Here is a 27,843-nt window from a genome sequence, read left to right on the forward strand (position 1 = left end):
AGAGAGAGAGCACACACATAAGCAGGGGAGGGGCAGAGAGAGAGAGAGAGGGAGAGAGAGAATCCCAAGCAGGTTCCACACTGTCAGCTCACAGGCAGATGTGGGGCTTGATCCTGTGAACTGATCCCATGAACTGTGAGATCATGACCTGAGCTGAAATCAAGAGTCAGAAGCTTGGGATTCCAAGAGGAGGGAAGATGGCGGCATAGGAGGACGCTGGGCTCACCGCGCGTCCTGCTGATCACTTAGATTCCACCCACACCTGCCTAAATAACTCAGAAAACCACCAGAAGACTAGCAGAACGGAGTCTCCGGAGCTAAGCGCAGATGAGAGGCCCACGGAAGAGGGTAGGAAGGGCGGCAAGGCGGTGCACACTACACGGACTGGCGGGAGGGAGCTGAGGCGGAGGGGCAGCCCGCCGGCCAAGCAGAGCCCCCGAGTCTGGCTTGCAAAAGCAGAGGGGCCGGATGGAGTGTGTTCGGACAGCAGTCAGGACTTAACATCTGGAAGGTTATAAGCTAACAGCTCTGCTCGGAGAGCGGGATGGCTGGAGGGCAATGGGAGAGAGAGTTGTTGAGCCCCGGATGACAGAGCTCAGCTTGGCGGGGAACAAAGGCACTCGCCAGCGCCATCTCCCTTGCCCATCCCCCAGCCAAAATCCCAAAGGGAACCAGTTCCTGCTAGGGAACTTGCTGGCACCGCGCAAACACCCAACGCTGTGTTTCTGCGGATCCATCCCTCTGGCGGCGGGTCTGACTCCCTCCCGGTGCCGCAGGGCCCCTCCCAAAGCGGATCACCGAAGGAAAAGTGAGCTGAGCCTGCCCCTCCCGCCCCCGTGCACCTTGCCGATCCACCCCAGCTAATTTGCCAGATCCCCAGCACCACAAGCCTGGCAGTGTGCAAGTAGCCCAGACGGGCCACGCCACCCCACAGTGAATCCTGCTCTTAGGAGAGGGGAAGAGAAGGTACACACCTGTCTGGCTGTGGCCCCAGCGGTGGGCTGGGGGCAGACATCAGGTCTGACTGCGGCCCCGCCCACCAACGCAGGTTATTCAAGACAGCACAGGGGAAGTGCCCTGCAGTTGCACACCACTCCAGGGACTATCCAAAATGACGAAATGGAAGAATTCCCCTCAAAAGAATCTCCAGGAAACAACGACAGCTAACGAACTGATCAAAAAGGATTTAAACAATATAACAGAAAGTGAATTTAGAATAATAGTCATAAAATTAATCACTGGGCTTGAAAACAGTATAGAGGACAGCAGAGAATCTATTGCTACAGAGATCAAGGGACTAAGGAACAGCCAGGAGGAGCTAAAAAATGCTATAAATAAGCTGCAAAATAAAATGGAGACAACCACAGCTCAGATTGAAGAGGCAGAAGAGAGAATAGGGGAATGAGAAGATAAAGTTATGGAAAAAGAGGAAGCTGAGAAAAAGATAAAAAAATCCAGGAGTATGAGGGGAAAATTAGAGAACTAAGTGATGCACTAAAGAGAAATAATATACACATAATTGGTATTCCAGAGGAGGAAGAGAGAGGGAAAGGTGCTGAAGGTGTATTTGAAGAAATCATAGCTGAGAACTTCCCTGATCTGGGGAAGGAAAAAGGCATTGAAATCCAAGAGGCACAGAGAACTCCCTTCAGACGTAACTTGAATCGATCTTCTGCACAACATATCATAGTGAAACTGGCAAAATACAAGGATAAAGAGAAAATTCTGAAAGCAGCTAGGGATAAACGTGCTCTAACATATAAAGGGAGACCGATAAGACTTGTGACTGATCTCTCTACTGAAACTTGGCAGACCAGAAAGGAATGGCAGGAAATCTTCAATGTGATGAACAGAAAAAATATGCAGCCGAGAATCCTTTATCCAGCAAATCTGTCCTTTAGAATAGAAGGAGAGGGGCGCCTGGGTGGCTCAGTCGGTTGAGCGGCCGACTTCGGCTCAGGTCACGATCTTGCGGTCCGTGAGTTCGAGCCCCGCGTCGGGCTCTGTGCTGACAGCTCAGAGCCTGGAGCCTGTTTCGGATTCTGTGTCTCCCTCTCTCTGACCCTCCCCCATTCATGCTCTGTCTCTCTCTGTCTCAAAAATAAATAAACATTAAAAAAAAAATTTAAAAAAAGAATAGAAGGAGAGATAAAGGTCTTCCCAAACAAACAAAAACTGAAGGAATTCATCACCACTAAACCAGCCCTACAAGAGATCCTAAGGGGGATCCTGTGATACAGAGTACCAGAGATATCACTACAAGCTTGAAACCTACAGACATCACAATGACTCTAAACCCATCTCTTTCTATAATAACACTGAACGTAAATGGACTAAATGCGCCAACCAAAAGACATAGGGTATCAGAATGGATAAAAAAACAAGACCCATCTATTTGCTGTCTACAAGAGACTCATTTTAGACCTGAGGACACCTTCAGATTGAAAGTGAGAGAGGAGAACTATTTATCATGCTACTGGAAGTCAAAAGAGAGCTGGAGTAGCCATACTTATATCAGACAAACTAGACTTTAAATTAAAGCTGTAACAAGAGATGAAGAAGGCATTATATAATAATTACAGGGTTTATCCATCAGGAAGAGCTAACAATTATAAATGTCTATGTGCCAAATACGGGAGCCCCCAAATATATAAAACAATTACTCACAAACATAAGCAACCTTATTGATAAGAATGTGGTAATTGCAGGGGACTTTAACACCCCACTCACAGCAATGGATAGATCATCTAGACACACGGTCAATAAAGAAACAAGGGCCCTGAATGATACATTGGATCAGATGGACTTGACAGATATATTTAGAACTCTGCATCCCAAAGCAACAGAATATACTTTCTTCTCCAGTGCACATGGAACATTCTCCAACATCGATCACATACTGGGTCACAAAACAGCCCTTCATAAGTATACATGAATTGAGATCATACCATGCATACTTTCAGACCACAATGCTATGAAGCTTGAAATCAACCACAGAAAACGTCTGGAAAACCTCCAAAAACATGGAGGTTAAAGAACACCCTACTAAAGAATGAATGGGTCAACCAGGCAATTAGAGCAGAAATTAAAAAATATATGGAAACAAACGAAAATGAAAATACAACAATCCAAATGCTTTTGGATGCAGCGAAGGCAGTCCTGAGAGGAAAATACATTGCAATCCAGGCCTATCTCAAGAAACAAGAAAAATCCCAAATACAAAATCTAACAGCACACCTAAAAGAAATAGAAGCAGAACAGCAAAGACACCCTAAACCCAGCAGAAGAAGAGAAATAATAAGGATCAGAGCAGAAATAAACATATAGAATCTAAAAAAACTGTAGAGCAGATCAACGAAACCAAGAGTTGGTTTTTTGAAAAAATAAAATTGATAAACGTCTAGCCAGGCTTCTCAAAAAGAAAAGGGAGATGACCCAAATAGATAAAATCATGAATGAAAATGGGATTATTACAACCAGTCCCTCAGGAACACAAGCAATTATCAGGGAATACTATGAAAAACTATATGCCAACAAACTGGACAACCTGGAAGAAATGGACAAATTCCTAAACACCCACACACTTCCAAAACTCAAGCAGGAGGAAATAGAAAGCTTGAACAGATCCATAAGCAGGGAAGAAACTGAATCAGTTACCAAAAATCTCCCAACAAATAAGAGTCCAGGACCAGATGGCTTCCCAGGGGAGTTCTACCAGACGTTTAAACAGAGATAATACCTGTCCTTCTCAAGCTATTCCAAAAAATAGAAAGGGAAGGAAAACTACCAGACTCATTCTATGAAGCCAGTATTACTTTGATTCCCAAACCAGACAGAGACCCAGTAAAAAAAGAGAACTACAGGCCAATATCCCTGATGAATATGGATGCAAAAATTCTCAAGATACTAGCAAATCGAATTCAACAGCATATAAAAAGAATTATTCACCATGATCAAGTGGGATTCATTCCTGGGATGCAGGGCTGGTTCAATATTCGCACATCAATCAACGTGATACATCACATTAATAAAAGATAAGAACCATATGATCCTGTCAATCGATGCAGAAAAAGCATTTGACAAAATTCATCATCCTTTCTTAATAAAAACCCTCGAGGGGCGCCTGGGTGATGCAGTCGGTTAAGCGTCCGACTTCAGCCAGGTCACGATCTCGCGGTCCGGGAGTTCGAGCCCCGCGTCGGGCTCTGGGCTGATGGCTCAGAGCCTGGAGCCTGTTTCCGATTCTGTGTCTCCCTCTCTCTCTGCCCCTCCCCCGTTCATGCTCTGTCTGTCTCTGTCCCAAAAATAAAAATAAACGTTGAAAAAAAAAATTAAAAAAAAAAAATAAAAACCCTCGAGAAAGTTGGGATAGAAGGAACATACTTAAAGATCACAAAAGCCATTTATGAAAAGCCCACAGCTAACATCCTCAATGGGGAAAAACTGAGAGCTTTTTCCCTGAGATCAGGAACACGACAGGGATGTCTACTCTCACCGCTGTTGTTTAAGATAGTGTTGGAAGTTCTAGCATCAGCAATCAGACAACAAAAGGAAATCAAAGGCATCAAAATTGGCAAAGATGAAGTTATGCTTTCACTTTTTGCAGATGACACGATATTATACATGGAAAATCCGATAGATTCCACCAAAAGTCTGCTAGAACTGATACATGAATTCAGTAAAGTTGCAGGATACAAAATCAATGTACAGAAATCAGTTGCATTCTTATACACTAATAATGAAGCAACAGAAAGACAAATAAAGAAACTGATCCCATTCACAATTGCACCAAGAAGCATAAAATACCTAGGAATAAATCTAACCAAAGATGTCAAAGATCTGTATGCTGAAAACTATAGAAAGCTTATGAAGGAAATTGAAGAAGATTTAAAAAAATGGAAAAACATTCCGTGCTCATGGGTTGGAAGAATAAATATTGTCAAAATGTCAATACTACCCAAAGCTATCTACACATTCAATGCAATCCCAATCAAAATTGCACCAGCATTCTTCTCGAAGCTAGAATAAGCAATCCTAAAATTCATATGGAACCACAAAAGGCCCCGAATAGCCAAAGTAATTTTGAAGAAGAAGACCAAAGCAGGAGGCATCACAATCCCAGACTTTAGCCTCTACTGCAAAGCTGTCATCATCAAGACAGCATGGTATTGGCACAAAAACAGACACATAGACCAGTGGAATAGAAGAGAAACCCCAGAACTAGACTCACAGAAATATGGCCAACTAATCTTTGACAGTGCAGGAAAGAATATCCAATGGAAAAAAGACAGTCTCTTTAACAAATGGTACTGGGAGAACTGGACAGCCATATGCAGAAGGTTGAAACTAGACCACTTTCTCACACCATTCACAAAAATAAACTCAAAATGGATAAAGGACCTGAATGTGAGACAGGAAACCATTAAAACCCTAGAGGAGAAAACAGGAAAAGACCTCTCTGACCTCAGCCGTAGCAATTTCTTACTGGACACATCCCCAAAGGCAAGGGAATTAAAAGCAAAAATGAACTATTGGGACCTCATGAGGTTAAAAATCTTCTGCACAGCAAAGGAAACAATCAACAAAACTAAAAGGCAACCAACGGAATGGGAAAAGATATTTGCAAATGACATATCAGATAAAGGGCTAGTATCCAAAATCTATAAAGAGCTCACCAAACTCCACACCCGAAAAACAAATAATCCAGTGAAGAAATGGGCAGAAAACATGAATAGACACTTCTCTAAAGAAGACATTCGGATGGCCAACAGGCACATGAAAAGATGCTCAACGTCGCTCCTCATCAGGGAAATACAAATCAAAACCACACTCAGATATCACCTCACGCTAGTCAGAGTGACCAAAACGAACAAATCAGGAGACTATGGATGCTGGAGAGGATGTGGTGAAACAGGAACCCTCTTGCACTGTTGGTGGGAATGCAAACTGGTGCAGCCACTCTGGAAAACAGTGTGGAGGTTCCTCAAAAAATTAAAAATAGACCTACCCTATGACCCAGCAGTAGCACTGCTAGGAATTTACCCAAGTGATACAGGAGTACTGATGCATAGGGGCACTTGTACCCCAATGCTTATAGCAGCACTCTCAACAATAGCCAAATTATGGAAAGAGCCTAAATGTCCATCAGCTGATGAATGGATAAAGAAATTGTGGTTTATATACACAATGGAGTACTACGTGGCAATGAGAAAGAATGAAATATGGCCCTTTGTGGCAATGTGGACGGAACTGGAGAGTGTGATGCTAAGTGAAATAAGCCATACAGAGAAAGACAGATACCATATGTTTTCACTCTTATGTGAATCCTGAGAAACTTAACAAGAACCCATGGGGGAGGGGAAGGAAAAAAAAAAAAAAGAGGTTAGAGTGGCAGAGAGCCAAAGCATAAGAGACTCTTAAAAAATGAGAATAAACTCAGGGCTGGTGGGCTGGTGGGAGGGAGGGGAGGATGGGTGATGGGTATTGAAGAGGGCATCTTTTGGGATGAGAACTGGGTGTTGTATGGGAACCAATTTGACAATAAATTTCATATATTTAAAAAAAAAAAAGTCAGAAGCTTAACCAGCTGAGCCACCCAGGTGCCCCAAAAAAGTATTTTTAAATTAAAGTGTGTAAATTATATCCCTTGGGAAACCAGAATATTCATTTGACTCATTTTATTATGGTACTTGCTTTCTTGTGGTGCTCTGGAACTGAACCTGCACTATCCCTGAGGTGTGCCTATATTCTCCTGTGTACAGAGCACAGTCCATGTGATGTGGGAGGTAGAAGCCACATGAGAGGAGGCTGATGCTAGAGAGCGGGAGGGATTTACCAGTGAACTCGTTCATCTTTTTTTTTTTTTTTTTTTTAACATTTATTCATTTTTGAGAGCTGGAGTGTGAGCGGGGGAGGGGCAGAGAAAGAGGGAGACAAAGAATCTGAAGTAGGCTCCAGGCTCTGAGCTGTCAGCACAGAGCCCGACGCAGGGCTCAAACTCATGGACCGGGAGATCATGACCTGAGCTGAAGTCGGACACTTAACTGACTGAGCCACCCAGGTGCCCCTTCTTAGAATATATTAAATGCATGCATGTTAATTCATCTTGACACACCTTTTTAAACAATTTTTTTAGGAAGATATTTATATACGTGTGTGTATGTTTGTGTGTGTGTGTGTGTGTGTGTGTGTGTGTGTGTGTGTGTGTGTGTGAATGGAAAATGCGTCTTTACCTGATGAAAATTATGTATGGAAAACTTTTGTAGATGCATTTGATTTATTTGTTATGTTTGTTTTTTTCTGCTTTTCCCTTCTCAGGAGATTTTGGATCAGATGGAGTCACTCAAGTTAGAAAATCATCATCTTTCTGAAATGGTGATGAAATTGGAATTGGGTTTACATGAGGTACATAAATAGAAACTTAAGTCTTTTTCTGTTATCCAAGCCTTTTAAAGAAGTAGCTTTAAATATTGATGTTGTAAAGAGAGAGTTAAGATCAAACAATGGAATGCTCCTTCTGCAGAAACATTCTCAAAGAAGTCAAGACAATGATGGAAATGAGCAAAATATCACTCTCCACTTTAGCAATTGGAAGATTTTTTTTTATTATGCATATGACAAAATATATGTACAGTCTGTGTTCTCAATAGGGAGCGTGTATATAAAGTGCTCAGCATAGTGTCTGGAATGTAGCAAGTATGCAGTAAATGATTTGTTACGTACTATTATTACTGTTGTAGGTACTATGTTCATAATATCTTGTCCTTATAAAGTATATCACCTTTTACATAATTTGGTTTTAATTTCTATAAGGTATAATTAATTTAGTCAAATATTCTAGAATCTTTTACATTCAAGGTATTTTAGTAGACAGTGTAACAGACACAAGGATGACTGAGGATTCTTGCCTTAGGAGAGTGAAAGTAAACCAGTAAGGAGGGTAAGAAGTGTGTACCAGCTCCTGTGAAGCGGGCAGAATATGCTTACTTAACAGTGAGTTATAAACCCTGTGGATGTCCTTTTAGCTATTTTTTTTTTTTTTTTTATCTATTTTTGGGACAGAGAGAGACAGAGCATGAACGGGGGAGGGGCAGAGAGAGAGGGAGACACAGAATCGGAAACAGGCTCTAGGCTCTGAGCCATCAGCCCAGAGCCTGACGCAGGGCTCGAACTCACGGACCGCGAGATCGTGACCTGGCTGAAGAGATCGGACGCTTAACCGACTGCGCCACCCAGGCGCCCCCTTTAATAAAATTCTTGTAATTTGCAAAATGACCCATCTCTTCTGACCCATCTCTTCTTGATGTTGGTCAAATGCCCGAAGATTGTAGAAATTCTTTTTTTCTGCACTTCCAGAGGGTGTGTGCCTTCAGAGATGTATGGTTACACAGCCCCTATTTGCTATTAAGTAGTTTTAATTTCATAATCATGGTTTATGGGGGCTGGGGTGGGAGAAAGTGCAAAATACAAAATGCTAAATGAATACTTTATTTCAAGTAAAATAAAATATTGGGGACTATCTTTATAATCTTTTGGGACAGTAAGATTCTCTTAGCATCATGAATGCATAAAGAATTTTACAGCATAAACAATTTTACAACATAAAAATGTAAAATTTGTGGATGGCATAAGACCCCATAAAACAAGACTAATAGAGTTGGGGAAAACAATTTGTACATAGTCAAAAGGTTAATATAAAATATTAATATGGGGCACCTGGGTGGCTCAGTTGGTCAAACGTCCAACTTCAGCCCAGGTCATGATCTCACGGTTTGTGGGTTTGAGCCCTGTGTCAGGCTCTGTGCTGACTCTCACAGTCTGGAACCTACTTTGGATTCTGTGTCTCCCTCTTCCCTTCCCCTGCTCATTCTCTGTCTCTGTCTCTGTCTCTCTCTCTCAAAAATAAACTTAAAAAAATTTTTTTTAATTAAAAAAATTAATATAAGGATTTCCTGCAAAGATAATAAAAAGATCGGAATCCAGTAGAAAAGTGGACAAAGAACAGATAATTCATAGAAGTAATGCAAAAATCTAGTGACCAAGAAAAGCTTATTTAACCTCCCTATAACCAAAACAAAATAAATATTTTTTTGCTAACTGGCTTGACACTGATTTTTAAGAATGAGTATAATCAGTATTGGCAAGGATATAGGGCAACAGACTCTTAAGCTCTGTTAACGAGAAAGTGAATAGATATGGCCTTTCTAGAGGACAATTTAGCAATGTCCATTAAACTTGTAAATATATATAGCCTATAAAGTCCTGGATCATCTGCATTTCTGATTTAGATAGTCATTGCAGAATAGTTCTCCAGAAAGGTCATACCAGTTTGCATTTCCAAAGAACCCATCTTATAGGAGCAAATGTGCAGAAATGGTCATTTTGATGCTATTTTCAATGTCTAAAAATTTGAAATAAGCTAAATGTTAACCTATAGAGGGATGGTTCATCTGTGCCTATCTATACTATGAAATATTACGTCATCATTTAAGGTGGCAGATGAAAATAATGCATCTAATTTTGCTCCCTCCCAAATCCCTCTAAAACTGTAATGAATGGATTTTTCTTAATTTTAGTAATTTTTTTAAGAGTTTACTTATTTTGAGAGAGAGAGAGTGAGTGAGAGTGTGTGCAAGCGGGGGAGGGGCACAGAGAGGGGGAGAGAGAATCCTAAGCAGGCTCCACGCTGTCAGACCCTGATGTGGGGGCTCCATCTCACGAACTGTGAGATCATGACCTAAGCTGAAATCAAGAGTTGGATGCTTAACTGACTGAGCCACCCAGGTGTCCCATGAAAGGATTTTTTTAAGTGCAAGCCTACAAGGATAGGAAAAAGGGGAGAGGAGACAGCAGTTAAATTGTAAGGGGGAAGTTGGACTCATGGCGGGGAGGGGGGGTGCCAGGAGAGGGAGGGAAGAAGGAAGGAAGGAAGGAAGGGAGGGAGGAAGGAAGGTAGATGATTTTTGTTTGCCCTGATAAAGCCAATACTAAGCTAGTAGTGGAGAAAGTCAAGATCCAGCCTCATTTACACCACAGAATCTTCAAAAGACTCAGGATTTAGTAGTACTTGATTGAGAGAATCTTATCTTATGCAGTGATTGCCTATTCATATTTAAGAGTTGGGAACTGTCAGGGTGCTTAAACCAGACTATGACCAGAGATTCTGTTGAGTTTAATTTCTCCTGAAACCCCATCTAACAGTAGTAGTCCTGTCCTTTCTTTACAAACAGCTGGGCATGTGTGTGGCATGCAGTTTTTATATTACCTTTCACATTCACTTATCTGAATTGTTGCTAATAAAATAATAAATTTGAAAAAAGTTCAAAAGATGCCTGGCAAAAGCAAGCACTATCTTTTTAAAAAAAGTATATTTAATGACATCAAACATCAGACTCTGGTTGGTCAAAATCCCATCATGTCGTTTAAACTTCCTCTGGTTTTGAAGTTACACACAGTGTGAACATGTTGTATGTATTAAGAATAATTATTAGAAAGTTCCTGTTCGTGGTTTATCACCTAGGAAGGTGGAATTACTTTTACAAATGAATGTTTGGATTAAATAACTATTGTAACAAAATTAATTATCTTAATAATGAAAGCAGTAACTCTGATAAAATAAATTATATGCCACACTTAAAAAATCGACAGTAGTTTGTAGTTTAACTCCTGTATCCTGCAGTTTTTTTTTTTTTTTAAGATTTTATCTGGCATTGGCAACTTATTGAAAAATCTTGTAACTTACATCACTATTGGTACACAGATATTTGGATGCTGCATCTTAAAGTTTATATTTTAAATTCTGTTTGTTAAACCACTTTTGACCAGCTTATTTCTAGAAAATTCTTTACAGAAAAGACCAAGCTAAACATCATATTAAATTCCAAACAAGATTGCCATAATTTTTCAAAATGTTAATGAAAGATTTTGTCATTAGAAAAAAAAAAAAAAAAATGGTCCAGACTACTGTTTTTTCAGGTACTGTTTTACCAGCAAACACCTAGATGGAAAAGCAATAAAATGAATGATCTTAGAACCTATACCAGATCAGAGTAGGAATCTCCACCTTATACTTGCATGCAGCTCTACCACGTAGTTCATATTGATTTCACGTCCCAGAATAGGTGCCGATGTTATGTAAAAGTCCTGAAGAGCAGAGTACTTTTCAGAACCTTCTGCTCAAATGCCTTTCTTTGAACTAGGTCTCTCAGTCTTCTTTTGTAGATACTCTGGAAGAACCCATCCATGGCTGCTATTTTCTTTTTTTCTTTGTTTCTGACTCTACTTGTAGCTTTCCTCCATCTGAGTTCCAGCCTTCCTCTAGCTCCGTAGGTATTCCTTGGCTCATCAGGGAAGCCCATTGTGCTCCTAATTACCGCCCCCCTCCCCCCCATTTACTGTAAGAGACAACACTTTTTCTCATAGGGGGCCAAACACAAGTATTCACTTTTTCCAAAGTAAAGCTACAGATGAACTAGTTATAACTGAAAGAAATGTAATTTCCTACCAGCAGTCTCCCAGATCACAAATATTCTTATACAAATTATGTAACTCTAGCATTCTCTTTTATTAGGCAAAAGAGATTTCACTAGCAGACCTCCAGGAGAATTATATTGAGGCCTTAAATAAATTAGTGTCTGAAAATCAACAACTGCAGAAAGAGTTGATGGATACTAAATCTAAGCTGGAGATTTCTACTCAGATATGCAAAAAAAACCATGAGAGAATCTTTAAACCGACACACAGCAGAGCACCTGAGTTCAAGAATACAGAGTTCAAGTAAAATTTCTTCACAGTTTACTTAAAATGTGTACTATTGTAACTCTCATTTGAGCACGATTTCAGACTATAGAAATTAAATCTTCCTCAAACGACTCTATGTCTGATTCGAAGTACAGTGTGGACAAGTAAAGCTGCCATGAGGATAAAATGCGGCGGGTGGTTGTATGGCACTTCCTTCAAGCTTTAGTTTCAGACACTCTGGACGCATGCATAAACAACGTCCTTCCTCCCCCGAGCCTTTCCATGCTGCCTCCCCCCTCTGTAGCCCCACTTGTACCCTAAAAGTAGAAATTGGCTTTTCACATAAAGAAAGCTTCCTTTGTATTGTTGGTCAATTAATTATAAGCTGTTACCATAAGAAGTCAGCATTCAGTGAAAACCCACCTGGCTTCAGCTCTTATTCTACAGCTGACGTGTTTCCTACCTACCAAAGCCTCTGCCGACCCCTCTCCTCCACTGCCACCTCGACCCCAGATGATGTCAGGCACCCTGCTCATGCGCACAGTACTTCCCTCTGTCCTAGCACCAAACACACTATGGCAGTTAGTCTCCGCGTGAGGGCTGAGGCCTGGTGGCAGGGGTTGGACGTTTGGGGCCTGACTGGATAGAAAGAGCATGTAGTCCGAGTGGGCTGCTCTTTTAGTAAATTACAGCCTTACTGGTTAGGCTATTCCTTTGTTTTTAAGTGAACTTCCTGCAGCGGTTCTGTGTTGAAAGAGAAAAGTTACTACAATGTATATTTGTTTTGTTTTCTAATCTGCTATCCAGGCCAACCCGTGGCCCGTACAGACACGATGGAGTAAAGACTGAGCGCTGCAAAACAGGTCTTCATTCTCCGAGACGACAGGCATTGGATAGTATAGAGCCCATGTCCAGAGTCCTCAGCCCCCTGAGCTCTCAGATCAGCCCTTGCAGTTCCACCATCTCTTTGCCTTCTAACTTTCTGTGTAAAACTAGCTCTTTGCCTTCAGCGCTAGATACAAATGATGCCAGTTTTTCTGACACTGTCTCTGAGAGTATAAATGACCAGGAAGAGTTTATGTCTTCGGTATGGAAACGTTCTGATCTTATTAGTTTATTAAGTCTATTCAGTTTGATTTTATTTTTTTATTTTAAGGGTAAAGCAGGGTGATGGTTTTCTGTTTTGTTTTGGGTTTTTTTTCCTTACTGGTTCTCTAGAGCTTAAGTACTCTATTATGTTCATGTATTTCTGTCTTGCAGTTTTACTCATGAAGACACATTTCAGCCATGATTACTTTTCAAAATACATCTTAGTTTTGAAAATTAACATAACCATTCATTTGTATCTTTTTTTTTAGTTTGTTTATTTATTTTGAGAGAGACAGAGAGAACCAGTGAGTGCAGGGGTGGGACAGAGAGAAGGAGACAGAGATTCCCAAGCAGGCTTCCTGCTGTCAGCACAGACCCCGATGGTGGGGTTCGAACTCACCAGGATCATGACCTGAGCAGAAACCAAGAGTCGAAGTCTTACCCAACTGAGCCACCAGGCACTCCCATTCATTTGTTGTTAACCCTAATTGGAAATTCCTTTCCTGCCTTTTTCGGAGAGGGTCAATTTGTAGAGGGTCAAGGAATATCTCTGGATGCCAAGATGGTCGTGAGGCCTAGCCAGTGAAGAAAAAAGGAAGCAACTTGGGAAAGGGAGAAAGCGGGTGGGTGGAGGCGGAGGAAGGAACTGCGCCTGACGTGTCCAGACGGGGACTGGGTACCCCAGTGCGACACTCGCTGCTCCGTGTTCCTGCAGCCACTGTGCAGACTCCACCATTTGTCTGCGTTCTCTACCGAAGCCCCTGCCTCTGGCCAGATTTTCATTACCGTCACCAGTTACATGGTCCTATCCCTGTGAAAATGCAGTATTTTTGACCTTTGCATATGCCAACAAGTTCGTGGAAGAGTTTTCTTTTCATTGTTAAAAGAAGTCTCCACTTCACTTACATGTAATTCTGAGACCTAAAAACATCCTGAAAACTTTCTTCCTAAGTTTGGCAGCAAAACCTTTTTGGCACTAAAACCTGACCTGAACTGAACTGATGTGCTAATATGTATAGACTCTTTATCCCACTTAGTATTTTGCTTCAGAAATATCAGTGTCTTTGATTATGAGACGTTACCTCAGACTCCACTAAGGTAATACAGTTGATCCTTATTCGTCACGGATTCTGTATTTGCGAATTCTCCTACTCGCTTAACTATTTAACACCCTGTTCAATACTTGAGGGACTCCCACAGTCATTCGTGGTCCTGTGAGGAGCTGTGAAAAGGTTGGATCCCCGCTTACACGTTCCCAGCTGAGATTGGTTGAGGTGGTGCTCTGCCCTCCTGTCCAGCTGTCACACAGAGGTGACCAGAGTGGGGACGACGTGGGGACAGCACAGTGTAGCTCAGGGAGCTCGGGCTCTGGGGCCTGGTAAACAGGGTTGGAACCCCAACTCTGGCACCCGTTAGTGGGGTGGCCTCTGGCAAGTCACTTCACACTTCTGCACCTCGTTTTCTCTTATGTAAAATAAAGAAAATGGATTCTACCAGGAGGAGTTGTTTTTAGGATGATAGTCTGTGTGAGATTGTGTGTGTATATATTTCCCCAAGGAGCAATGATTCTTTATTCACTAACTCAGTGTTTGAGGGGACTGTATATAGAAAATAACGACTGCACGTGAGAATGGACTGTATGTGGTACATGTCCTGTATTACCTTTCTAAAATCTGGATTCTGAAATACCGTGGTCCCAGCAGTTTCAGATGAGGGAGTGTGGACTGAGATTTTGGATGAGGGAAAGCGTTGATTTCACTTGCTGTCTAATCTGTTGTCGGTAGATTTTCTGTGCTTTAAAATCAAAGTAACATATTCAGATTTTGAAAGTGAATTTAAAATAACAGGCATTAGGTATATTCTCTTCTGAGGGTATTAAAGGATATATAAGTCTGAACTGAGATATTCTTTAGGCCCATAACTAACATATTTATGTGACACTTTACATTTATACAACTTGTGTCAGAAAGGAAGAAGTCTTACGTTAACGTTTATGGAACAGCTGCTTTTTTACTAGTCCTATCATTAGGATAAAAACAAATTATCTCTTTGGAAGAAAAAGTATTTTAAGTCACCTTTTAATATTTCTCGTTAGAAAATGTATCTGAGAAATCTACTGTTCAACTTACATATGTCCAAATTTGTTTCTCCTTCAGTGTCCCTTGCCTGTGTCTCCTCTTGGTTCAATAGCTACCAGATTTTTGGAAGAGGAGGAACTGCGGTCCCATCATATTCTAGAGCGCCTGGATGCCCATATTGAAGAACTTAAAAGAGAGAGTGAAAAGACAGTGAAACAGTTCACCACCCTAAAGTAGCCTTTTTAAAAAATCACAAACTTGGAAATAAAAATGAACCCTGAAGAGTTGCTGTCACCCGACGAAGCAGCTTGTCAAAACACGAACATGTAAAAATAGCGAAGATGAGACATCCTAACACTGTTGGGAAGAAATCTGAAAACCTGATGCTTCTCTAAGGCATTTTCACTGCACTGGTTTGTTTGAAGAACTTTCTCCAGCAATAACTTGTAAGAATAAACCACTTTGCTAGACTTCTTTTTTTTCTCACATTACTCTTTATTATTAAGTGGTATTTTCTCTTAATGACTTCACTGTGAATAGCTGTAGACTAATTAAAATAAGGATTTTATGATACAAGTTGAAGAGAAAGTAACTATAGAAATGGGTAATGCAAGTATGGATTTCAGAGTCAGACTGATTCAGATTGATGTACCAGTGTTGTTGCTTCTGGCCGGTTGGGTTGGGAGAGTTTATAGGGGTGAAAGAATTGTGACAGAAAGCCCTGTCTTGCTCCAAACAAAGTATAAGAGAGAGGTGGAGGGAGAGGACAGGCTGGTTTTAGGCATGCGTGCCTGTGGAATGTCAGATGGAAATGCTTGGCATGTGCATTTCTGAGATGTTTAAAGCGGAGACAAAGATCTCAGGGTGCAGAAGGTGTTTAAAACCATGGAGAGCTGATATGATCTACCAAGGAGGATGTGTTAGGGAGAGGAGAGCAGTACGCAGGGCTGGGGGCCCTGAAGGATGCCAGCATCTGAGGATCCCAGGAAATGGATCAGTGGAGGAGCTAGAATGGGCAGCTGGAGACATCAGAAGGCACCGGCTGAGGGAAGGGACAGGGCTTCTGCGACTCTCCCCTCCCCAGTGCCCCTTTCCTCTCAGCATACAAACATCCTGTCATTTCCCCTTTCTTTAAAGCAAAACAAAACCTCAGTTCCCTGTGCCTTTCTGTCTCATACTCTGTATATTTCCTTTCTTTCACCCAAACAATTCTGGCAAGAGTTGTCTGCAGTGATGTTTCTGGCTCCTCACCTCCCTCTTAACCTCCTCCAACCCCACCTCCATCCCTACCATGAAACTGCTTTCTTGCTCTCGAGGTCACCAGTGATCTAATTAGTCCCTGAGCATCATTTCACACATTAGCCAATCCCTCTTCCTCTCTTGGCTTCTATGACCTGTCACTCCTGGTTTCTCTCCTACCTTACTGGCCCCTCCATCTCACCTGCTCTTCTGGCTTTTTCTCTTCCGAAGCCTCTCCTCTCCCTTCACCCCCACCCCGGGGCTTTGACATGGGTTTTCTCACTCAACTTCCCCAGAATATTCCATTCACTTTTTAAGCTTTTAAGAGCATCTATAGGCCAGTGACCCCTACATTCAAAGCTCATGTTGACGTCTCTCCAGAGATGCTGTCTTAGATATCTGACTCCCAGAGCTGCTTTACTCGAATGTCTGGTGAGCATCCTATGTTGAATTTTCACAAGAGAGAACTCTTGGTTCTCCCTCCTCCTAAGATTGCATGTCAGGACAGCTTCATGTCTGCCATTTGCTAGGAGTTCCCCTCATTTCCTTCTTCACCCACACCTCCAGGTCCAAGCCATTGGGATGTCCTATCAGTTCTGCTTCCCAAATCTCTCTTAGATGCAGCCATTTCTCTCCCCAGGGCCACCACCCTGGTCCAGACTAACGCATACTCCCTTCATACTACTCACCACTCTGAACTCATTTTGTTACTTGATTTACATTTTTATTATCTGTTTCTACCCTTAGAATTGTGCTTCTTGAGGGCAAGGACTTTGCCCGTCTGGTTCGCCGTGGGGGCGTCATCAGCCAGCACAAGCCCAGCACTGTGGAAGTGCTCAGATTGTTTGAACCAACAGATAAATGTCCTTCCTTAGATGCACCACGTTTTCCCTTTGGGCCTGTGGACGTGCTGTCCCTTAGGTCAGCCTCCTCTTCCCAAACTCTTTCACATGCCCGTATTATCTTGCCTGGCAAAGACTTCCCACAGCCCCCGATCAGACTCAGGGAGAGCTCCTCATTTCTTACAGTGCCTTGTGTGTGCCCTTCTCAAAGCACTGACCATACTGTGCTGTCTAATTTCTGTCTCTCCCACTAAATTGGAAACTCCTTAAAGGAGGGACAAGGTCCTGCCTCTATCCAGTATGCTGTCTTACACATAGTAGATACTAAGTGAATACTAGGTGAATAAAAATGGCTACTATTCTGGGCTTCATTGTACTCACCTGTAAAATGGGGATGGTACTTCATGGAGTTGAGAGGATTTACCGAAAATACATTTCTGAAAGGGCTTTGCAGACTCTAAAACTGTGATGCCCATCTGGATTGGTATGAGGGGATTTTTGAGTGTCAGACTGTCCCATGCTTCCACTTAAAATATGTAGGGTGCAACCCCAAGTTTCTATGGTACATGTTGACTAGGAGGAGCAAGGACAGACACTAGTCACTGGAGATGCATAAGGAATCATGAGGTACTATGTACACCCTTGAACTTATACTGCATTGTTGGTTGAAGTAAGCTGTCTAAATTTGTCAAAATGTTTGATTGCAATTTAATCTCTCAACTTCATTTTTCAAGAAGATATGCCAAATATTAAAATGTGTCAACTAAATTTGAGCTAGTTTCCTAACCCACACTTTACAAAATCTTTCTAGGATCAGGATGCTCACAGGAGATGAAAAGGTAAGGGTGCTCTCATCTACTTTTGGTGTTTACGGATGACGTTGTGTTGGGTGAGTTACCTCATTCCACTTGGCCGGCATTCCCAGTGAAGTTTGGTCTGGGTTTCTATGCAGGTTTTAGCTGAAGAGGACAAAGTGGAGTTCTCACTGTGGGGAGGATGCTGCCTTTCAGTGGAGCCTCCTTTGATTTCAATGAGCCGAGGATGCAGTGGGTGTCATTGTTCCCACGTGATTTATGTGGCTTACCCAGGGTCCCAGAGCCAGGCTCTCTTTAGCAGAGGCCTGGGGTAGAGAGTGCAGACTCTGCAGGCTGGCGACCCTGTTCCTAATCCTGGCTCTACTGTTCACTGGCTATGTGACCTTGCACAAGTTAATTAACTGCTCCATACCTGAGCCTTCTCATCTGTAAAACGGGAAGCAATAATCATGCGTCCCTCATAGGGTTTTTGTGAAGATTAGTATTTGTAAAGTACATAGAACAGTGCCTAGCCTAGTAAGCACCATGAAAGTATCTTGTCAAGTAGAAAAAAACCACAACACTGTCTCTCTTATGTCTTCTCAACTTAAAAAAAAAATTTCTACCTTCCTTCTCCTACCTAGACACATATTGCTTGGTAAACTGGGGTGATGGTAATCTGTTTGCAAAACACCCTTGAGTCCAGAAACTAAAAGTTACCGGTGAGAAAAATAACTATAAAATAAGTTCTGTCATTAAGAACATGCGTAAACAAACAGGTGTCATGAAAAAGACATTTGTTGACTTGTTCTAGAAACAGAGATCACATGTAAAACGTATCAAAAAGAAACAGTGGAATCAGGGCAAAGGGAAAATGAAGGCCATCAATGTCCATTCACAAATTAACAGAATATCTAGTTCAGTTGCTGGGGACAGGCAGCAACTTTACCTCTGAGGTGTTTGTTTGTTTGTTTGTTTGTTTTTTTAACGTTTATTTATTTCTGAGAGAGAGAGGGACAGAGCATGAGTGGGGGTGGGGGTGGGGGAACAGAGGGAGACACACAATCCAAAGCAGCTGTCAGCACAGAGCCCGACATGGGGCTCAAACCCACGAACTGTGAGATCATGACCTGAGCCAAAGTCAAATGCTAAACCAACTGAGCCACCCAGACACCTGAGTTGTTGTTGTTGTTGTTTTTTAAGTTTATTATTTATTTTGAGAGAGAGCACATAAGTGGGGGAGAGACAGAGACAAGGAGAGACAGAATCCCAAGTAGGCTCTGTGCCATCAGTGCAGAGTTAGACGTGGGGCTCGAACTCACAAACTGTGAGATCATGACCTGAGCCGAGATCAAGAGTCAGATGCTTAATTGACTGCATCACTCAGGTGCCCCTTACCTCTGAGTTTCTTAAGGGAAAAAGTGGGGAAGGAAACATTATGTAACAGCTTTATGGTGCTGACGAGATCAAAACAGACCATGGGTTGAAGAGAAGCACATCTTTTCTGAGTGCGTGTATGAGCCTTAGGAGAGGTCCTACAACATTTTTGTAACTGATAGTAATAGAATCTGCACGGTTTCCTTACAGTGTGCTTTCACTGTGGGCTGATGGCAAAGGCTGAAGTGCAATCAGAGACCAGTTCTAAGACAATCCCAGATGTGATAGTGTAAAGCTCTCGTGGTCTGGCCTGATCACAGGGGAAAATTTGGAGAAATGATGGACTGCAGGCCTTCAAAGCAATCTTCTATAAAAGCTGTTTCTTTACAGTGTGATTTCGATAATCTCACAGCCAGTTCACTCTTTTTTCCTCTGTGGGAACCTAGAATTTGGGCATTTTATGTCATCCATTAAGGCCAGGTTCAAATCATTTTGACAATACAATCGTTAGAAGTAAGTGTACACTCTTCTTATGAAAAGAAAGAACCTTACTAAGGCAATGCTTGAATGGTGGAAGGTCCAGGAACTCCCTGATACTAAATGCAAAATAGACAAATTTGCATATGTACATTTTTCTCTCAGAGACTGTCCATCAGACTCTCAAGGATATCTGTGAACTGGGGGGGGAAAAATCAAGAACCACAACTTCAGGGACTGGAATTTTCCCAGAATGATGTTATCTGGGAAGAGATACAAAATTTGCAGGAGCCCATCCCCTTCCTGTTGGGGCTGGGGCTGAGTTTTAAAGTGCAGCTGGATAGTCATTAAAAACTCAAGCTTTTCTGACAAAATTATGAAATTTAGAAGTTTTGAGTTTGAGAGCGAATGGCTAAGCAAGAATTCTTGAGATGTTTTTCGTGCAAAAGTTGATTTTATTATAGCACGGGGACAGGCCCTATGCGCAGAAAGACCTGCACCAGGATTGTGAGGGGTGACTACGTGCTTTTTAATTAGTGAGGTTAGGGATAGCGTAAGCCTCTAAGGAGTTTGGAAGCAAGGCTTTCAGGACCTTGAAGGGCTAGCCGCTGTTAACGTTACTTTTAGTCTTTAATAAAACAAACATTAGGGCACTAAGGCAGCCATGAAGGTCATGCTGTGCGTGGTTCAGGTGTCAGTGGGTTGCAAGCTAGAAGGAGACTTAATTTTGGCTCCATTTCTCTTGCCTTTGTTCTCATCATTTTCAATAATAAAAGGAAAGGTAACCCAATTTTAAAGTGGGCGAAGGATCCGAATAGACATTTCTCTAAAGAATATATACAAATGGCCGAAAGCACATGAAAAGATGCTCTACATCACTAGTCTTCAGGAGAATGCAACTTCAGAAGAATGCAACGCTATGAGATAACCACTTCATGGCCGCGATAGTACAAGAGATGGACAATAACAAGTGTTGATGAGGATGTGGAGAAATTGGAACGCTTCTGTGTTGCTGATAGGAATGTAAAATGGTGCAGCCATTCTGGAAAAGTTTGACAGTTCCTGAAAAAGAGTCACCGTTTACCCAGCAGTGCCAATCCTAGGCACGTGTCCGAGCTCACCAGAACACAGGTCCACACGGAAAGTGACACATGCATGTTCACAGCAGCATTACTCATGGTGGCCAAAAGTTAGAAACAACCTGAATGTCCCTCAACCGATGAGCTGATAAGCAAAATGTGCTGTATCCAGACAGTGGAATACGTTTGGGTGTAAAAAGGGATGAAGCATTGCTGTCACAACACTGATGAACCTTGTGAACATTCTGCTACGTGACAGAAGCCTGTCACAAAAGACCACATATGTATCATTTCATTTATATAAAGTGTCTATGATGGGCAAATCTGGAGAGCCAGACAGTAGGTTGGTGGTTGCTAGGGGTGGTGGGGAGGGGAGGAAGGTGGGGGAGGTTGAAGACTAAAGAGTAAGGGGTGTCTTTTGGAGGTTATGAGAGTGTTCTACAATTGATTGTTGCACAAGTCTGAATGTAACAACCAAAAAACTATTGAATTATATGCTCTATCTAAATGGGTGAATTGTATGGTATGTGGGTTATATCTTAATAAAGGTGTTACCCAAAAAAAGCCTGCCTGATGCATAGCAATGCCTAAAAAATTCAAGTTTATATTCAGAACACATCACAGCACAATGCATGCCAAAGTTTCATGTTTTCTGCTCTGCGCGCCCATTCAGGAGTAACAGTGGTAGCCTTCTTCAGAGAACGGGTGACGAAGCTCTGTCTGCATGATTGCTTGTGAGTGGAGGCAGTTCCTCACCGCCAAGATGATGTGAGTAAGGGCTTTGCCGCAAGCTGGGCATGCTGCAAGCCTCCTGCTCTCCCTCCAGGGCGTGGTCTTGTGCTGCCTGTGAGGGGAGCAGTTTCCAGGATTACTGAGGGTCCTGGCAGCAAAGTCCATAATAATCAGCCAGGCAGCACTTTTTGGCTAAGTATCTTGTATGGAGGGGCTACAGGAATGCTTGGCACGAACTTCAGTGGTGAGGAGGACTGCGTCCAGAACGTTTCAGAGAGCGCTACAGACCAATGATGGGGAAGTGTGTGAATATGGGACATGTGCACTAAGACTGCTTGGCAAATCCTCCAATAGCTCTCCAAGCATGACTGGGAAAAACAGAGAAAGGAAAGCCAGATCCATTACATAAACCTCTTCATTGCTTCAGCTCTGGAACACAGATCAGCTAAGACCGTTTGACACTAGTTTGCCCAGTGCTTTTGTGGAACAACCACTCCTTTGGGAGGCATCTGGTGTGGCTGAGCTAATTGCCAGTTCCCAGAGCTGTCCTAATTCCCATGGCACTGGCTTTGGGAGGCAACGAGGACCTCTTGGGATTCCATCTCTTGGATTTGTCTTACCCCTGTTGGATAACATGCCAGTCCCCGAATCTTTCTGCAATCTAGAACACATGTTTCAGGTCCTCAGCCCAAAATTAAATGCTACAAACAAGGCAAGAAGTGTTTTCTACCAATTAATTTCAACTGTGATGGAGGATATAGCCTGCTCCCAGCAGGAGCATGTACTCCAACTGTGCAGGTCCCCGTATAACCCAACAGAGTGGTGGCTGGGCAGGAGCCCAGTGGTTTCCCCAGTGATCCCCCTCCTGGCTGACAGCCCAGCGTGGAATCCTGACCTGTTCGTATTAACAAGTCCTGGACCGTGAGCGAAGGATAGGAAAGATTCTAGGTAGCTGGTATGTTCAGCGGGCTACCTCCTGCAAAAACTTCCATTTGTATAGTGAGAAGTCATCACCTGATCTTTTTATTTTGCTCCAAAAGGTCTTAATACTATCACTTTTTAATTTTTTATTTTTTTGGATTTGAGGTACACAAATGTGTTCTTTTTTTAGTGATTTTTTTATTAACTTGTTTTATTTTTTATGTTTTTAAATTTACATCCAAATTAGCATATAGTGCAACACTGGTTTCAGGAGGAGATTCCTTAGTGCCCCTTACCCATTTAGCCCATCCCCCCTCCCACAACCCCTCCAGTAACCCTCAGTTTGTTCTCCATATTTATGAGTCTCTTCTGTTTTGTCCCCCTCCCTATTTTTATATTATTTTTGTTTCCCTTCCCTTATGTTCATCTGTTTTGTCTCTTAAAGGCCTCATATGAGTGAAGTCGTATGATGTTTGTCTTTCTCTGACTAATTTCACTTAGCATGCCTTCCAGGTCCATCCACGTAATCGCAAATGGCAAGATTTCATTCTTTTTGATTGCTGAGTAATACTCCATTGTAGATATATACCACATCGTCTTTATCCATTCATCCATCGATGGACATTTGGGCTCTTTCCATACTTTGGCTATTGTTGATAGTGCTGCTGTAAACATGGGGGTGCATGTGTCCCTTCGAAACAGCATGCCTGTATCCCGTGGATAAATGCCTAGTAGTGCAATTGCTGGGTCGTAGGGTAGTTCTGTTTTTAGTTTTTTGAGGAACCTCCATACTGTTTTCCAGAGTGGCTGCACCAGCTTGCATTCCTGATTACTATCACTTTTTTAAAGAACACCAAGCAATTCCAGTGTCTTCTCAGGCTAAGCCATTCCCTAAATCCATATATTTCAAGCTGTTTTCCAGAGATCTGAAATTTTTCAGTGTTAATACATGTTCCGTAGAAATATGCCCAAGCAGAATGAGAAATGCTGCATATCGTATCCCCTAGGGCCAGTATAGAATTGGGAGAACTCTTCCCTTCACTGGCCAAGATCCTTCCAGCCCTCCAGCTCTCTACCAGTGCCTCCTCTATTGCCTCCCAAAGCACTGGGAGCTGGTGACCTTAGGCACTTACAGTTCTCAATCTTTTGTGTGCCAGGGACTCCTGTGACAGAGTGGTGAAGCCTATGGACACCTCAAAATCATGACTACGTGCATAAACTAAAATAGTGTTAAAAGGAAAGCCAATTATTTTGACGTTCTGTTATCAAAACCTGAGACAAAACAGATTTGTAACACAGTATTCTGTATACTTCTTTATTAACTCATTAAATAACAAGATTGAGTGGCGGGTCTGGCTCCTACTATGCTTTCAAAGCAGTGACTCATGAAAATCATGTTTTGAGATGTCTACAACAAGTGTAATGAGATATAAAAATATCTGTGATTTCTACTGGAATAAAGCTCCAGGTACTGGTAGCTGCTGTGGTTTATGGTCTATATTCTTAATGGAATAAAAACTAAATTTCAGTTAGAGCTTACTGAGAATTAGGATGTCAATTTTTCCCATCCAAGTTCATGGACTCCTAAATTCCATCCTTAAGCACCTTGGTAGGGGGTCTGTGAACTCCAGGTTAAGAATGGAGAGGCTTAGGGGCACCAGGTGGCTCAGTCGGTTAAGCGTCTGACTTCGGATCAGGTCATGACCTCATAGTTTGTGGCTTCAGGCCCCACGTCAGGCTCTGTGCTTACAGCTCAGAGCCTGGAGTCTGCTTTGGATTTTGTGTTTCCCTTTCTCTCTGCCCCTCCTCAGCTCATGCTCTGTCTCTCTCTCAAAAAATAAACAAACATTAAAAAAAAAGAGACTATAGAGGCTTAGAACTTTATAAGGTTTACCTCACACCTGGTCAGTCTTGTTCTCTGTGAACACACATTTGGGTAGAGGGGGTACTGTTTGTACTTAGTATCCCTGACTTACACAAGGAAACTTTTTTTTTTTTTTTTTTTAATTCATGGCATACCTTTAGGCATCTTGGAGAACAAGTGTTCATTGGCAGGCCAGAGCATCACACCTGGATTATTGGGGTGCCTGGAATCTTGGGAGCCCTCAGCATTTGGGGCATCCAGGTCAAGTCTGGGATGGGCAGAGCTCCTGGCCTGGGGCTCCTCAGAGGAGAGCTAGGTTTGGCCATGCAGCCGATAGTCCCTAGAGGTGACAAGCCCAATGAGTGATGTGTGGGATCTTGGGCTTGCTGGATGTGACCAGGGAGAAGCTGGACCACTTGAACATCTTTGACAGAGCCGCAGAGGGTGCCACTGTCTTCTGTAGACAAGGTGCTAAAGGCACACTGGGGGGGCCTGTGCTCTGTGTGCCCAACGAGAATTTTGCATCCCAAGTGGAGCCACCTGGGGACTGCGGGGCAAGAGACAGGTGAGGGGTGGTTGACGTAGGGGGGCCTGGTGGTGTTCTCGTGGGTGCAACCCTACAGGCAGTCTCAAATCTCTGTCTTCACAGAACAATCCAATAGTCTGAATCTTTCTGGAATCTCAAGACCTGTATCTTGGACTCTTGCCCTAAATTAAATACTGCAAACAAGGCAATTATTTTCCAGCAATGGTCTGATAGTCGAAGCTGTCTACCGGTGTACCCTGTCACTTCTTATCACAAGCTAAGCTACAGGTTGACGGCTCCAACGAGAAACAGAAGTTGTCCAAATTAGCATTTCACGTGGTTAACACTGGATCTAAAGGTGTTTGATTGGATTCAAGTCTATCCATAATATTACTAGAAACTTCAACGTTAAATTTGTCAAGAAAGGGGGGCGCCTGGGTGGCGCAGTCGGTTAAGCGTCCGACTTCAGCCAGGTCACGATCTCGCGGTCCGTGAGTTCGAGCCCCGCGTCGGGCTCTGTGCTGACTGCTCAGAGCCTGGAGCCTGTTTCCGATTCTGTGTCTCCCTCTCTCTCTGCCCCTCCCCCGTTCATGCTCTGTCTCTCTCTGTCCCAAAAATAAAATAAACGTTGAAAAAAAAAATTTAAATTTGTCAAGAAAGGAATTACACTTAGAGTCTTGAAATACAATCTGTATTGTTGTAATCTTCAAATTGTTGTTGTAAAGAGCATTATCACTACTTGGCAAAGTTCCTCGTCAAGGTCTGTAAGAAGAATTTAAAGACATTGTTAATTCAAAATGCCTTGATCAGGAATTGTGCATAATGGTTTCAAGCGTAAGTCCTTATGTAGAAAGTTAAAGTCACAAAAGAAAGCTCAGGGTTTTCATTAAAAATTTTTTAAAAAGACCATATTAAGTTATACTAGATCATATAAATCATATAAATTCAATGTCTTCTAATATTTGCATTTTATCTTTATCATCATAATTACATATTTCAGAGAAAATCGATGAATTCTGTCCCATATAGACACCTTTAAATCCTCTCGTTTACCCCAGAGGGTTGTACAAATATTACTGTCTATGCTTTTTATGTGACGTCTTCTTCGAAATGTTCAGTCATGAGATGAGAGGGCCTCATGGCGGAGCCTGCCCTGAGTTCTGGCACGTCATGGGCCTGCCCCTCCTCCTCTTCCTTTATATGCCTCAGCTAAAATATTTCTGCAGTTAAAATCTATTTTGATTAATGGTTAAATATACATGAGCTACTCAGATGACAGCTCATCCATTTATTAGTTCATTTGTCAAACATTTAATCAAGCAAACCCCTCAACTAGGAGCCTGAGCACCTGCTACTCCCTGCAGGTGCCAGCGCAGGTGACACAGACCCCAACTCCCTTTGCACTCCCAGAACCTGACAGGTGTGCCTGGCGGCCTAGTAACACACCTGCGCCCTGAGCACTTTGTATCTTAAAAGTGCTTAAAGATAGCCCCAGTGCCCAGGGCGATGGGGCCCAGAGAATGGAGTCTCAGAGCAGGGGGGAGCACCTCAAAGCCAGCTCACCACTTAGCAGCTGTACGCCCTTGGGCAGTTTCCTCATATGCAGAGAGTGGACTCTGATCCTTACTCAGCAAGGCTGTCAGGAGACCAGGTGAGAGGCTGAGTAGGGAAGAGGACGGAAAAGCTGTAGATGGAGCCTTGTAGGTAACACCAAAGAGGGCAGCTGTAGGAAAGCATCTGCTCAGGCATCTGACCCTGGCCTCGGGGTCTGGGAGTCAGAGGGGCAGGTGTGAGGCAACCCAGACAGCCAGCTCATCCAAAGGAAGGGTGGGGGCTGCATTGCAGTGCAGATGCTCACAGGCTTCTGGAGAAATGCTGGCCAATCAGATTTCGGTGTGATTTTCCTGATTTTTAAATGTTGGCACTGATTAACTTTTTTTTTTTTTTAAATACTGCATGCTGAGCAGTTTTCAACCTCTGCACACACCAGTATTGGGGTGATAAGGATGACCTGGTACCAGGCTCCATTATCCCTGGCAAGGCCCCTCAGAAAGGGGGTAGCAAGGCAGCAGGAGGAAGGGTCATCTTTCTTGCCTGCAGGGCTCCCGGGGAAACTGATGCCACGGAAGGTGGCTGCCCGCCATGTGTTCCATCCTCAATGGAGAATGGGGCTCATCTTGCAATAGAGTGGACTTCTATAAGAGTTAAAACCAGGAGCACCTGGGTGGCTCAGTCAGTTAAGCATCCGACTTCAGCTCAGGTCATGATCTCATGGCTTGGCTTGTGAGCTTAAGCCCCGTGTCGGGCTCTGTGCTGACAGCCTGGAGCCTGGAGGCTGCTTCAGATTCTGTCTCCCTCTCTCTCTGCTCCTCCTCCAGTTGCATTCTGTCTGTCTGTCTCTCTCTCAAATAAAAATAAACTTTTAAAACAATAAAAAAAGAGCTAAAACCATAAAACTTGTAGAAGAAAACAAAATCTTTGAGACCCTGGTTTAGGCCAAGATTATTATTATTATTTTTTTTAATGGTGGCACGGATGATTTCTTTGCCCCTGAACTTAATGAATGCCAACATTTCAACATACATTCTTCAAAATTACATAGAATAAAAGACTACTGAAAATGTCTTAGTTTTGGTCTAATTCCATGCCTTTCTTCTGTCTCCAAGAAGCAAGTGCTGTCCTAGTGATGGTGTTAACATCTCACAACTATATTTTTGTATTTGTTATATCTATATTTTTGCTCACCCACAAAGAATGCACAGCATGACTTCATGTAGTATAATCTGTATGTCCATATGCTAGAAACAATTAGAAAATGTACTTTAAAATTTATGCCATTTACCACATCATGAAAATACACCTGTAAATACCTAAAAATATATCTAACAAAAGACATTACTAAACACAAAATCTACTAAACATTACTCCTGAGAGAAAGGAAGAATTTCCTACCTCAGCCTCAAAATTGGAAGATGGAAAAGATGGGCGGGGCTAGAATGGCAGGAGATATCCAAACACAGTGTCTAATGCAAATCAGTACTTGACCTTTACATTATTATGACCCTGTAAATACCCGCATATAATAT

General features: G+C 42.5%; 1 protein-coding gene across 9 annotated transcripts in view; it reads left to right on the top strand.

Moving 5' to 3' along the window:
• The window catches only part of CEP63 (centrosomal protein 63), a 64,118-nt gene extending 48,737 nt beyond the window's left edge, over nt 1-15,381 (top strand). For 5 of the 9 annotated variants that reach the window (XM_030329128.1, XM_030329127.1, XM_030329129.1 and 2 more), the window contains 3 exons: nt 7,318-7,404; nt 11,570-11,775; nt 12,547-12,919. In XM_030329128.1, the coding sequence (XP_030184988.1) occupies nt 7,318-7,404; nt 11,570-11,775; nt 12,547-12,910 (657 nt within the window). In that variant the 3' untranslated portion in view covers nt 12,911-12,919. Of the gene's footprint in view, nt 1-7,317; nt 7,405-11,569; nt 11,776-12,546; nt 12,920-14,984 lie in introns of those variants that run through there. The other 4 variants (XM_030329134.2, XM_030329132.1, XM_030329133.1 and 1 more) reach the window with 3 other exon arrangements.
• Nucleotides 15,382-27,843: the final 12,462 nt, after the last annotated feature.

Source organism: Lynx canadensis, chromosome C2 (genome assembly GCF_007474595.2).
Source record: "Lynx canadensis isolate LIC74 chromosome C2, mLynCan4.pri.v2, whole genome shotgun sequence".
In the NCBI taxonomy this organism is placed as follows: domain Eukaryota; kingdom Metazoa; phylum Chordata; class Mammalia; order Carnivora; family Felidae; genus Lynx; species Lynx canadensis.